Genomic DNA, 14,684 nt, shown 5'->3' with positions numbered 1-14,684 from the left:
CTGTCCCCATTTCCACGACAGACCTGCATAGCTTGGACAGTAGGTGCTGTCTTCTTAAGCTGTTTTGTCTTGCCCATGGTAATGCCAAGCTCTCCTTTTTCAGTTTACTCAGGTGTTCAGAGAATCCATAATGAAGCTCTGCTGAGACTGTAAATCACAGTGCCCATTAAGTGCCAGTGTCTCTATCACACCCTAGGGCTGTAACTACTTTGCTTCCTATCTTCACAGCATTATGTCATTTTTGCTGAACAAGAACTATTCATGATGGAAATTTACTATGTTGACACAGAGAGAAGCAAATGATAAAGTGAGAATCTAACCTCACCTGGGGGTTTGTCAGGGCCGTTTGTGTAAGTCATGAATTGTACAGGCACTGTAATTACAGCGAGGCCCAATGTAATGAAATTATTATTTGTATATGTTATGGTCTTGTAACTATGCATCAAGTCATATTTAAAAAAAACCCTGCTGTGTTATGATAATTGCACGCTTAGGACACACATGTTCAGGTATGCACCTTACATACATATTGACATTCCACACATGCAAGACCCCCTTCAATAAGTGTGAGAGGGGGGGTCATGAAGATTTTACTATAATCAGCAGTGCTACTAATAACCATGGATGTGGGTGAATATGATTGCCCCCTTAGTGTTAGAGTTAATAGTCTGGGTAAGTTCAAAGCCACTAGAAGAGGAGAATAAAGATGAAAGTCCAGAGTCATGCTTGCACTTGTCAGCTCTTCACATTATGCTCACAGTTCTGCTTTTGCTGTGCGTGGCTTTGTTGATATCAGCAGTATATTTCAGTCCTTTTGTTCTGTTATTATATTTTAGAATAATATTTATGTAAATAATTTTCACACATTTTCTATTGACTGGGACTCTGAACAAATATGGGCATTTTGGAAGCACTTGTCGGCCTTTGTATTTTGAGTGCTGAGCGGTCTGCTGCGTTTTTCAGGTGGCTGTAAAGAAGCGAGTTGGGGGTCGTTTTAAACCTGAAGTAGGCTCATTATAGTAAATGATTTAAATTGGAGAGGAGATGCAGGCCACATGGCGATGTAAAATCAGGTCATTATAACAGGACTGCAGACCAGAAAGCCTCACCATTTTTTGTTTCTCTTCTCACCTTTTAATGTTCTATGTTTAGCTGGTCATGGAGTAGCATTGGAGACATTTGCCAATGATGTCTGTAACCCTGTAAGGATCAACAACTCCTGTCTTCACCAGTATTTGTGCTGTACTCTCAGGCCAAAACAAGTGACTGCTTATTCTTGGTCGAGGCACATAGGAATGATGTGTAAATAAGCAGTGTCACGTTCACATCCACATGTGTCATACATAAGAAGACAAATGGCTGGGAGAATGTGTGTGAGAAAAAGAAAGACATTATCAGACAACACGGTGATTGAGCGGCCATCTCTCTGTGTGGGTGATTATGTCATGACAACAGCTGGAGAGGCTCAAAGGGAGTTGCTTTACACATTTCCAGTCGTACCATGCTGGATATTTACACCAGCATCCAGCAACAAAAAATAAACTTGTAGGCTGTGTGGCTGTTAAAAAGACACGACAATCCAGCATCACCCTTAGGTGTCCCTGAGTGGGGCGAAATGCTCCAGAAAGCTTTCACCTCCCCCCCTCCACATGTTTATGACCCCTGAGGTCCCGGCGAGCTGCAGACACATAGCAAAATGATGTGTGGGGAGACGGAAAGCAACTAGCCAACCTCTAAAAGTGAACAAAAAAGGGGGTGATTAAAGTGTCGGAAAGAGGCAGCCAGTGGTGATAAGTGAGGTGGCATGGGATCAGTTTCTCAGAGCGTGGTAGGATTAGCAAGCAGTCAGTCAATTATAATGGCGTGCACATAGGAACCTTATGTTGTTTTAGTTGCATGTTGCTCTGTAGGCCCCTGTTAAATGGTAATTATCCTAACTCCACTTTTGCAATGTGATGAATCTGTCTTCTTTTTAGATGACTCCATGCATCCTTAAAGTAAGGCTCAACATCCCCTTTCTGTGGCTCTACTGCAGTACCTAGTGAGGATCCAGATTTCAGTAGCTCAAAAATTCGCCCCTGTTACTATTCAACATAAAATCCCTTGTTTATTTTTCAGAGCCCTGGGTATAGTTGAGCAAGAAAAATTCCTTATGACCAGCCTGTTAATTGAAGTGTTACAAGCACTGGATCTTAGTGTGGTGTGAAGAATATGAATATATTTCACGTTTTGGAGTTTGGTTAATATCCCTTTAATCCTTTCCACCTGCAGGGTAGAGTAAGGGCTGCCTTATTACATATAGCCTGATATTTTGCTACAGAAAACCCAGTCAAGACTTGTGTTAATCTGAACTGTTTCCCTCCAGCACTTTGGTGCAGGCCAGACTTTGAAACTGGCCCTATAAGAATATTTGAAAGTAAGGGGTGGAATATGACTGGTCTGTTCGGCACTGTTTGGCCTTTTGGGCATTACAAAATCATCCTCCTCCCTGTCAGAGATGTTCTCTGAAATCAATGGACTCTAACGACATGTTGCACCCACATTTTGTCCTGTGGAGAGCCCAGTTCCAGTGTTTCTGATTGCATGGGGGAGAACTAGGGAGATGTGATCCAGATGTCCAGTGTCTGATTGAGACCAGAACCCAGCCATTAAAAAGCAAGCACTGCCTCATATAGTCGTTCTTCCAAAGTATCAGCAAATCAGTTTGTTTTGTTTTTTTTTAATTTTCTTTATCACCGGCTAAAGGAAAAATGAATGTAAGAGGGATTTACACATCACTGCTTGCTCACTGCTTACACAAAAGAAACTGTTGGTGGAGGTAGTGAATGCGAATGCCAGGGGAGGGAGGCCAGCTTAAGACGAGAGGAACCTGTGAGCTCCAAGAAAAGAGGTTATTGTGCCGGGGCTTCAGCGGTTTCATGTCTCTTAACATGGACCATGTGCACAGGAGGAGAGGGGGAGCTGTACCCAAAGTACCCTGACCGGCACAGCAATGACAGGGGAAAATCACTGTGAGGCTGCAGGGCAGGTTAAACATCCTGCTGAAAGACCCATTATATAGGAAGGCGTACACACATACAAAAGTAGAGTTTGGTTTTTTAGTGTTCAGTTGCATAGTTACTGTATTCTTCATAGAACAAATGAAGAAGGCGATCAATTTGGGAACCCGAGAACTTGAATCAAATTCCAAAAAGTAGATCATTATTTTGGTCTGTATGTCAACTACAAAGGAACCCTGGGACTGGACAGAATGTTTACTTGTCTTTTGAGGTTTTCTGCCAAATCACTCAAGAACAATGGCAGGAATGGTATGTTTATAATAGCTCTGAAGAAGTCAAGGAGTCTCTTCTAGTTTGACAGGTTAGTTGCATAAGCAGCCCTTCATCTTGGAGCCCTGCTGTTGTGCAGCCTATTCAAGCAGTCTTTGTCCACTTCATTAAAAAGATAACAAGAAGTATCTGTGCTGAATGGCTTTCTGAAGGATGCTGTAGGTTGAAAGGAATGGTCCAGCCAGCTGAGAACATCTAATAGTATTGTATTCTTGTTCATAGATTGAGGGGGAAAAAATTAATGTACTTGTAACAGTCTTTCTGTCAGTGTGAGCTCTTGCTCTCTTTTTAGCCATGTATGCCTGCCTGTCTGTCAGTCTATCCAGCACTTTGTCCCAGATATCTTAACAACAATTGAGATGGATTGGCACAGAACGTTGTACAGACATTAATGGTGCCCAGAGGATTAATCCCACTATCTTTAGTGATCTCCTGACTTTCCTGTAGCGCCACTATGAAGCTGACGTTTGTGGTTTTAAGTGAAATGTCTCAAAAGCTAGCGAGCGGATGGATTGCCATCAAATTTTGTACACATATTCATGTCCCCCTCAGGATGAATTGTAATAACCCTGACTTTTCATCTAGCGCCATCATCAGGTCAAAATGTTAATGTATCCAGTACTTTGGTTTATGACCAAAAACCTGCAGAATCAGCCTCACCTGTATTTTGTATTTAGTAATTAGCAAATGTTAGCAAGCTAACATGATAAATTAAGACTGTGAATATGGCAAATGTTATACCTGCTTAGCATCAGCATGTTAGCATTGTCATCATGAGCACGCCTATGGCACCGTTTAGTCCAAAGCACTGCTGTGCCTAAGTACAGTCTCACAGAGCCGCTAGCATGGCTGTAGAGTCTTAGTCTTGTTAGTACAACTATGATCATGAAAATTGGTGTTGACTTGAGACTGCCATGAGGTTGGAATATTAATTCTAAATAGCTGTTATAATCTTTTGATTTAAGGTCAGATAGCATGTCATTTTTTTAAAGACTGCATTTGGGATGAAGTGATGGTCTGCTTTGGCTTACGTTTTTTGGCTGGTGAATACTATGTAAGGTGCTGGTCAGAGCCCCTCTTCTCCCTCTCTGCTTGTGATTAAACAATGGAAGAAGACAAAAGGAAAGGAAAGAAAAAATGAAAGCCAGGGGTTGGGAGCTGGGGTCAGCGGACCCCTGGATATTCTTAAGAGCTGTGATGAAAACCTAGCATGACAGAGCGAGGAACTGCCACATCACTCAGGAGACGCTTTAACGGCATACACCAAGACGGTTATACTGGGGTCTTAAGTGCAACAGCGGTCATTAAAATAGCATTCACTGACAGATGCTCAGTGTAATCATTTCTCAGATATTGAAAATTACAGCTCACTGTGATTTATAAAGTAACCACTGCCATTAGAGCCTTGACAGTTGCAAGGCAGGTGTTTTTTTAAAAAGCAGGCCCAGATGATTTATGGTCCCAAGCCGTTTGAAATTGCACATTAAAGACATTGTGAAATTCACAAGCATCCCCCCTCACTATTAAAACAGAGGTGTAAGTACTGGCCAAGCCTCGTCGCCAACATGTGAGCCAGAACTGTTGTTTTGCACATGGAGTATTAATTAGAATGTCTAAACAGGCAAGCCAACACATGTGGAGACCTCAGCCTGTGTATACATTACAGCAGGTCAGCCGGTCACCAGGAGTCTTCCCGCCGTATTCTCATGAACCATAGTAAAGTTGAGCGCGACCACCCACCTGCATAGCTTTGTCCTCCGTTATACTCCTACGTTTAATACCATGGACCCAAGAGGGAGTCCAGTGTACTATAACATGCTTAAATATACATTCACTCTATAGTTTGCACAAGAAGCACCCACTGACATTGTGGCCTTGGTTCTCTAATAGACTACTTTTAACAGGGCTGCCTGTAGAGACGATGGTCATTTTAACTCTAAGAAAGAGAGCTCAGATGGACTCCATTTTGGCTCTGTCATTGTTGTAAAACTCCAGAAACCAATGTCAGTTTTAAACAGGCTGTATGTACAAAGCAAAATGCATATACAAAGCTTTAATTGGAGTCTTTGGGCCGTAGTAAGCTCACCTTTTTTCTTTGCACAAATAGCCCACAAATGTGGCCATTTAAACCGGAGGCTATAAAAGACATTGTGTGCTGCTGACACCTGCTAGGAGGGCCTCAAGTGCAGTTCAGGGAGACAGTGTAGACACTGTTGGTGGTGGAGCACTCAGAGATGAAATTATAACTCAGCCTGCTATTAAAAGATCCCTCAACAGGAATAAAAGAAAGGGCAAGGAGTGTTTTTAAAATAAAAGAAATGGACAGGAAGAAAGAGCAAAGACCTTCCTATTACTTCATCTCATCATTGTAGCTATATGTTTATTGGTTGTTTCCTTCTTTGAGTCCCTTCTTTTATATTTTGAGGTTGTCTGTGTCTAGACCCTGGAGTTAAAGAGCTGGCAGGCCGGGGACGCATATATTCTCACTCATAAAGACGGGACTGTGAGATGCAGTTTTTGTCTTTTTACAATGTCATGGCTCCATACTTATTAATTACATATTTTTGTATCTACACACAGAGCCAGGACTCGCATGTAACTATCCAGTGGTGAGATTGCGCTGAAGGGTAGATGAAAAGGAGAGAGATGGGCAGTTTTTTATGAGGGGGAGGGGGATTTTACAGAAACAGATTTACTTCTGCTCTCAACTCACTGTCATTTCTTTTTCATCTTTTTGCCCAGTGCACAAAGAGTTGAATATTAGCTAAATGAAAACAGATTTCATGTTTTAGTAATCAGTCTTTTAAATGGATGCTAAAGTGAGTGGGTGTGTTGATTATGGTGCCTGTCATATTCAGTTTGCTGTGTTAGTTTCATGGACATGACCCTTCAACAGAGCTGCCACTGAGGAGAGCAGGAGAGGGATGTGCTGACGGAAGAAACGGCTTGATTAAGGAAAGTGAAGAAATATGAGGAGGACTGCTGAGATAGAGATGATTTGATTTGATTTATATGTACAACAAAATCAAACAAAAGAACCAACGGCATTTTGCACAAGGTGCAAGAGCTGAAATAAGCATAAGCTAATTTACAAACAACACAAAAACAAATTGTTATGAGCCGTTAGTGCCACAAACAGTACTTCTCCAGCCTGTGTGTGAGTCTTTCTGGTTTGTGACTGTTTATTCTGGACCCTCCATCCTGATGGACAGACAGGGTACTGATTTTGGTACTAATTTATTTCATCCTGTTTAGTGTAGAGGACTGCTTCAGTTTATGCCTGCTGCCGCTGACTGTGTGATTAAAAATGGCGTTCTGTCTCCTCTTACTCTCCTATTCCTTATGTCTCTCCCAGACACATACCACTTACATTTTTATTGTTGAAGCAGAAATTGTATAATATCTGTCCCCAAGGTCAGAACTGAGTTAGATGAAAATTGAAAAATAAGAAAAGTGAAGAAGTAAAATTTTTGCAAAATAAATTCTTTGTGAGTGCTTTTGTTTATTTTAAGTTTGGATTTGGACGTTTTGCATTGTTGTATGCTTGATCCACATCTTTTATGCTTGTTTTGAGTGCCTTCTGGTAAGGTCTCCTTTGACAAGCGTCTTAATCTCAGTGGGACAAAGCTGGTCAGATTAGATAATATATAAAATAATAAAATGTGCTAACTGAATCACATACTCTTTGGTGCCTCCTCCCTTCCTTCCGTCCTCAGACTTCCTCCCTCGATCTTCCCCACTGGTGTGTAATAATATATTTAACTTTACTGGACGTCCCCAGGAGGAATTCCTGGTGTTTGGTGAACCGGAGTCTATCCAGTGTGATTTCAGACACAGTGGACAGCGGTCATTAATCACTTCGCTGTGACGGAGACTGTGTGTGTTCATGTATTCGCGTGTGTGTGTTGGAAGTGGCTCTGTTTTCCTTCTCATGCGTGTTCATCAGCAAACAAATCCTATCTGTTCGTGGGGAAGTGATATTGGAAATGCCAGTGGTGTGAGGGGAATGCCTGTTTTGTTGTTCTTCCTCTCTCTGTTAGTTATTTCCTAGTGCTGAGATATGACCTCTGGCATGTCACTTTCTCCATGAGGCCCTGGCTGCATGTCGGAATATGAAGGACCAAAAAGCGGCTGGCTGTGTGGCCCTCAGGCTACAGAGTCTCACTTTTTACTTGCCAGCCTTCGCAGCCACATCCTGTTAGAATTCATTGTTGGGCTACAATGATCTCCATCTGTTAAGGGTTTACTTCTTCAACTTCCCAGAGTTGTAGTGTAATGTGTGTGTGAGGAGGTGTTTACAGTGAGCACTAGGTCAGAATGTTGTCTGAGGTCTCCAGACAGGCTCAAATACTAGTAGGAGAAAACAAACAAGAATGGATTAAAGCCAAACAAAGAAATAAAGACCTCGTGTTGAAAATCCTTGGGCAAGTTCATGTTATCAAGGGTAAATGCTTTTACAGCTGAAATACTGAAATGTGGGTGTCATCAAGATCTGAGTAAAATCTGGCCTTCAAAATGCCACAAGCACATCTGAATCAATACAGTACTGTTAGCATGATCTCAGTTGACAGCAGAGTCCTGTGAAGTGCCAGCACAGAGGAAGCATATTTTCTGCTGTATTCTCCCATTGCCTCTAGGCACCATCTGCTCTCACACAGGATTAACAAAAGACCATGACCCAGTCCCCAGGCGGCACACACACAGAGATGAGGCAGGATGCAAATACTAACTTTTATAATATTTATATATATATATATATATATATATATATATATATATATATATATATATATATAAAAAAACTCATCCTTCACCCCCCTGCGGATGGTCGCATCCTTCGAGCTCGGGTCCTCTACCAGTGGCCTGGGACCTTGAGGGTTCTGCGTAGTATCTTTGCTGTTCCTAGGACTGCACTTTTCTGGACTGAGATGTCTGGTGTTCTTCCAGGGATCTGCTGTAGCCACTCCTCCAGTTTGGGGGTCACTGCCCCGAGTGCTCCGATGACCACGGGCACCACTGTCGCCTTCACCTTCCAGGCCTTCTCCAGCTCTTCTCTGAGCCCTTGGTACTTCTCTAGTTTCTCATGTTCCTTTTTCCTGATGTTGCCATCACTTGGTATTGCCACGTCAACCACAATGGCTTTCCTCTGCTGTTTGTCCACCACCACGATGTCTGGTTGGTTCGCCATTACCATTCTGTCAGTCTGAATCTGGAAGTCCCACAGGATCTTGGCTCGGTCATTCTCTACCACCTTTGGGGGTGTTTCCCACTTTGACCTCGGGGTTTCCAGTCCATACTCCGTGCAGATGTTCCTGTACACTATGCCAGCCACTTGGTTATGGCGCTTCATGTATGCTTTCCCTGCCAGCATCTTACACCCTGCAATTATGTGCTGGATTGTCTCAGGGGCCTCTTTGCACAGCCTACACCTTTGGTCTTGTCTGGTGTGGTAGATCTGGGCCTCTATTGCTCTGGTGCTCAGGGCCTGCTCCTGTGCAGCCATGATGAGTGCCTCTGTGCTGTCCTTCAGTCCGGCCCGCTCTAGCCATTGGTAGGATTTCTTGATATGAGCCACTTCAGTTATGTTCCGGTGGTACATCCCGTGTAGGGGTTTGTCCTCCCATGATGGTCCCTCCTCCAGCACCTCTTCCTCTGTTCCTCATTGCCTGAGACATTCACTGAGCACGTCATCTGTTAGGGCCTTATCTTTGATGTACTTGTGGATCTTGGATGTTTCATCCTGGATAGTGGCTCTCACACTCACTAGTCCACGGCCGCCTTCCTTACGGCTAGCGTACAGTCTCAAGGTGCTGGATTTGGGATGGAACCCTCCATGCATGGTGAGGAGCTTTCATGTCTTAACATCTGTGGTCTGTATCTTGTCCTTTGGCCACCTTATTATTCCTGAAGGGTATCTGATCTATATATATCTGATCTATCTATTATATATATATATATATATATATATATATATATATATATATATATATATATATATATATATATAATAGATAGATAGATAGATTTTTATTTAATATAATATACACACACATCAAAATGCATCTGCTGCTTTTGGCAGCACTGTAATATAATAACAGAGGCACGTATCTCAAAATACCCTTTTTTATAGACCTAACCCTGGTATCAAATGAAAACACTGTCACATAAAAGACTGACAGCTCATTTAAATGAGATGGTGCATTTTATTATCATTTGTGGAAGTTACTGTAAAAGAGATGCATCAAGGTGCTGCTCCAAACACAGTTCTGTGCTGCTGTTTGACGTGGGCCTCCCTCATATGGCATTAGACAATAACACAAGCTTTATTCATTTTTCAGACAAAAAGGCTTGCCTTTCCAATAACATTTCCTCTGCTTGTTGATTCCCTTTGACATGGCAGCAACAACTATTGCAACAAAAAAAGCAATAGCTGTTTATTTGACTAACTGCATGGATGCTGTGTCTGTGTGTATGTATGCCTATGAACGTACTTGGCTTTGGTAACATCTCACATGTTTGTTGTTGGATTTTCATTCTTACAAAGACCAGCTGTCAATTTCATGTGCAGAAATGAGCAGTGAAAATCCACTAAAATGAAGACCATCCTCCTGCTTCTGAAAAAGCACTATTTCAGTGTTTGGGTAACAGGTTAAGCGTGGGATTAGGTTAAGGTTACTCTGAAGGTTAAGATGAAGCATTTAGAGATGGAGCTTAGATAGGGCTAAGATATGAATGTAGATAACAAAGGTCATCACAAGTGTGTTGATGCAAACAGATGTGTGTATGTGTGTGTTTTGTCAGCCCAATGCCCTGCTCAGTTCATGGAGCTGGTTTCCCAAATTGCTATATCCTCCTCAGTGGGAGATCAGCAGACATAAGCACATAATGACAGGAAGGAATGAGTCCAGCCTTAAGTCCCTGGTAGCAAAGAGAATTTTCCCACTCTTGATGTCAGCATACTCCCCTCTCTACCCTACCCGAACATCCAGGGATATCTTCCCCATCCTTCATAAGCACTCCCTGTGCAGTCCTAACTAAGACATCTGACTGGCACCAATGGGACTAAGCCCACCATGCTGAAAGGAAAAGTTCTCAGAGGCGGTTCGACAGGCTATTTGGACGCCTCCGCTCCTGTTTGATATTTCAGTTTAACAAGGTACAGAGGTGGCGTCTGTGGGATGGGATCATAGACCCAGACCCAGCTTCTACAAGCATCTGCAAGTGTTACCGAAGCTGCTGGCTACATGAACGGCCACTTTCAATGATGGGAAGAATTCATTACCTGTTGCAGAGCCAAAGAGCAATTAATAATTAGCTTCCTTTTAATCCCACCATCCCTTATTGACATTCTTCACATGGCTAGACCTATATTGTGATATTCAGTATGGATATAATACTTTTATAATTTTGACTGTTGTTTGTTGGTTTGTGAGTGTGTGTTCGGAGGATCTTAACACCTTTGTTTCTAGACTCTGTTGGTAATGGATCAAGTGGAATAAATCACCTGTTCCTGTGTAATGGCTCGTTTGTCTTTTTCTCCTGTCTTTCACAGATTCCCTTTGTACCCCAGAGGAGAGCGGTTTCATTTTGAATATGGTGTCTACTTACTCAACAAGAACATTGCCCAGGTAATATATGAACACACATATAGTGCACAAATGTTTGCTACTAATGTGTGGATGGAAACTAATTATGACAAATTTGAGGACCTTAAAATCTTGAGAGAAGAAAATGTATTAATTACACTGCTAATTTTAGCGAAATATTTTTACCCTGTTGTTGTCAAAGATTTTTGCAAAGGGGATCTACAGTGTCTAAAAACTGACTTCTGAAACAATAAACCATTTTGGAACCAATACATTCTCTGAGGAAGGCACTGTGGTGGTGAAACAACAGCTAATGGCATAAAGTTAATGCTGTATACCGTCTCCTGCTTCTTGCATGAAGTTGCTACCTATGTAATTTAGTGTATAGGAACCTGTTGTGCACATGCAGTTACACATGCATTCACTAACTTGTGGAGTCACTTTAAAGGCTGGCAATAATGAAAAATTATTACTGAAGATGTACAATTAAATCTTCAAACTAATCTAAAAATGTGTGTGTGTGCATGACACACACATATATATATATTATACTATTACTATTACTATTGCCCATGTTCATCCTAATGAAGGAACATGTCACCTAGTACAACATTGATGTCTTTTTAGCCATGCTAGGGGTCGTTCCACCACTTTTGTCCATACTGAAATAATAACTTTGGGATGGATTGCCATGAAATGTTGTACAGACATTCATGGTCCCCAGAATAACTTTGATGATATCCTGACTTTCTGTCTAGCGCCATCATCAGGTCAAAATTTAAATTTGTCCAGTACTTTGATTTATGGCCAAATACCTGCAAAACTAATGACATTCCCATCAGCCTCAGCTGTACTGTTTGTTTAGTGCTAATTAGTAAATGTTAGCATGCTAGCACACTAAACTAAGATGGTGAACAATTATGAGAAAATGATACCTGTTTAACATCAGCAGTTTGGTATTGTCATTGTAAGCATGTTTACATTAGCATGTAGCTCAAAGCACCACTGTGCTTAATACAGCCTCACAGAGTCGCTAGCATGGCGGTAGACTGAGTGTAGACTAGAGTGTTGTTCATAATTTTTGGACAGCAATGGAGCTCTATGGCAATAAGAATAAGATATATCAGGCTTTTGCTACACAGGCAACACTTGTTGTAGGATCAATTGAGTGTTGGCTTTGCTCTTTTCATGGGTTTCATTGACAAAAAGAAAACTATACAATATCATGAGGTTGAACATATTGTACTTTTCCGTGACATACATTGACTTAGTTTAGCAGCCTGACTTAGCTTTTTAAACCATCGAGAATAGCTTATTATGATGGTGTAATATATAAGTAAAATTTAGGATGTTTTGTTTCTAAACATAAATATGAACACTGTACTCTATTTATGCACCAGAGAGAGAAAGACAGATTTCAATGTGCATGACACATGTAAAACATTTGGCGTGCAGTCATCTCAATGCATATTCCCACCTTCCAACTCAAACAATAACCCACCCATAGTCCTTTTTATCAAAGCTTGTTAAACAGAGTCATGATGTAAGCTTTCTGAGATTTCTGTTTCATGAATCTTAACCATGTGGTGCACTCATATGTAGCATTGCATGCTCGCTCTTGCAGAAAGTTTAATTTGACTACTGATAGAAGGCATATGTAAGTGGCTTGAGGAAAAATAGCTTCCCAGCAATATAATCTAATATCTTATTTCTGAATTTGTTGTGTCAAAATAGTTTACTATAATAAAAAAATCTTTTAAGTCACAAGATTTTTAAGTCATCATATAAAAGGCTGCCTCAAAAAAGTGTGCGTATGTATGTATATGTGTGTATGTATATGTATGTATGTATGTATGTATGTGTGTGTATGTATGTATGTATGTATGTATGTATATGTATATATGTGTATGTATATATGTATATATGTGTATGTATGTATGTATATATGTGTATGTATATATATGTGTATGTATATATGCGTATATATGTGTATGTATATATGTGTATGTATATATCCGTATATATGTGTATGTATATATGTATGTATGTATATATGTGTATGTATATATGTGTATGTATATATGTATATATGTGTATGTATATATGTATATATGTGTATGTATATATGTATATATGTGTATGTATATATGTGTATATATGTGTATGTGTGTATGTATGTAGTCAGTGACTGAAAGGTTGCACGGCAAACTAAATGTAACACATGCACATAGAAATGTGTGTATGTGTATGTATATATGTGTGTATGTGTATATATATGTATATATGTATATATGTGTATGTATATATGTGTATGTATATATGTATATATGTGTATGCATATATGTATGTATGTATGTATGCATTAATGTATGTATGTATGCATATATGTGTATATGTGTATGTGTATATGTGTATGTATATATGTGTATGTATATATGTGTATGTATATGTATGTATATATGTGTATGTATATATGTGTATGTATATATATGTATATATGTGTATGTATATATGTATATATGTGTATGTATATATGTATGTATATATGTGTATATATGTATGTATATATATGTATATATGTGTATGTATATATGTATGTATGTATGTATGTATATATGTGTATGTATATATGTATATATGTGTATGTATATATGTATATATGTGTATGTATATATGTATATATGTGTATTTATGTAGTCAGTGACTGAAAGGTTGCACGGCAAACTAAATGTAACACATGCACATAGAAATTTAAACGAATTGTTCATTGCACTATACCGTGATGGCCTGCGATATAAGGTCACCTAGAGGAAAACACTTATTTTTCTTATTTTCACTAAAGCTGCTTTTAACAGCTTGGTAGAACATCAGTATTTTTACAGGATGAAATTTCAGCATTCATTCAAAGCCCAGTCTTATGCATTCCATGTGTGCCTGACTCTGTCCACGTTAAGGATGAGTTATCAGGTTGACTCCAAAACACTATAACAGTGCCACATGAATAGTCCAGCACCATACGATGGTGATAATAGACCATTGTTTCAAAACTGAAGAAATGGTAAACATGTCACAGTCGATAAAATAGAACCCACCTCAAACAGAGCCCCTATCCCAGTTTGGTTGATTTCTGCACACTGCATTTTAAACTGTGTACTCCTGTGAGTCTGATCTTTCAGTTTCTTGGATCTCACATCACACATGTTCAGATTTGAGAGTTAAGGCTGGCATGAAAAGCATGAAGCAACTGAATTCTTTCATACTACATGTAATTTCTCCTTTTAAATCTAATTCCTTAACCTTGTCATTCTCATCCACTTTACCAGTGAGACTTTGTTTCACTCCTGCTCTGCTGTGTGTTTCTTGTTAATTTATTGAGGCTTTTATTAGGAAATTGTTTCTTTACTGACCTCTACACATTGGGCATGGATCTTCTACTGCTGATATGATTTACCAACAGACAGCATTTTAGTTGCAGCAGACAGTTATTATTTAGTTTGTGGTTTTTGAATTTTTCTTCTTTGTCCCCTTAATGGCCTCCTTTATTTGAGCCAGGCATGTTATGCAGCCATTGCACAGCTTGTTCGATGTCTGGCTCGCTGATACAAAGCAGAGGTCTGGTTTCACAGCAGCCCCGGCTGACTGGCTGATTGGCTGGTTTGCTGATTGACTGACTGAGCCTGGGTGGGAGACATTAGCTGTCCATCTCTTATTAAATTGCCCTGTGTGGCTGTGTTTGAAAGTGATACAGGGAAGCTGGCGAAGGATCAGG

General features: G+C 40.2%; 1 protein-coding gene across 1 annotated transcript in view; it reads left to right on the top strand.

The window, feature by feature from the left end:
* Positions 1-14,684, top strand: part of uvrag (UV radiation resistance associated gene) — an 88,972-nt gene that overhangs the window by 40,876 nt on the left and 33,412 nt on the right. The window contains exon 13 of the mRNA XM_044222646.1: positions 10,882-10,957. Coding sequence (XP_044078581.1) covers positions 10,882-10,957 — 76 coding nt within the window. The remainder of the gene's footprint in view (positions 1-10,881; positions 10,958-14,684) is intronic.

This window comes from Siniperca chuatsi, linkage group LG14 (assembly GCF_020085105.1).
Source record: "Siniperca chuatsi isolate FFG_IHB_CAS linkage group LG14, ASM2008510v1, whole genome shotgun sequence".
NCBI lineage: Eukaryota > Metazoa > Chordata > Actinopteri > Centrarchiformes > Sinipercidae > Siniperca > Siniperca chuatsi.
Note: the sequence above shows the minus strand (reverse complement) of the source record. Positions and strands in the feature narration are given on the sequence as shown.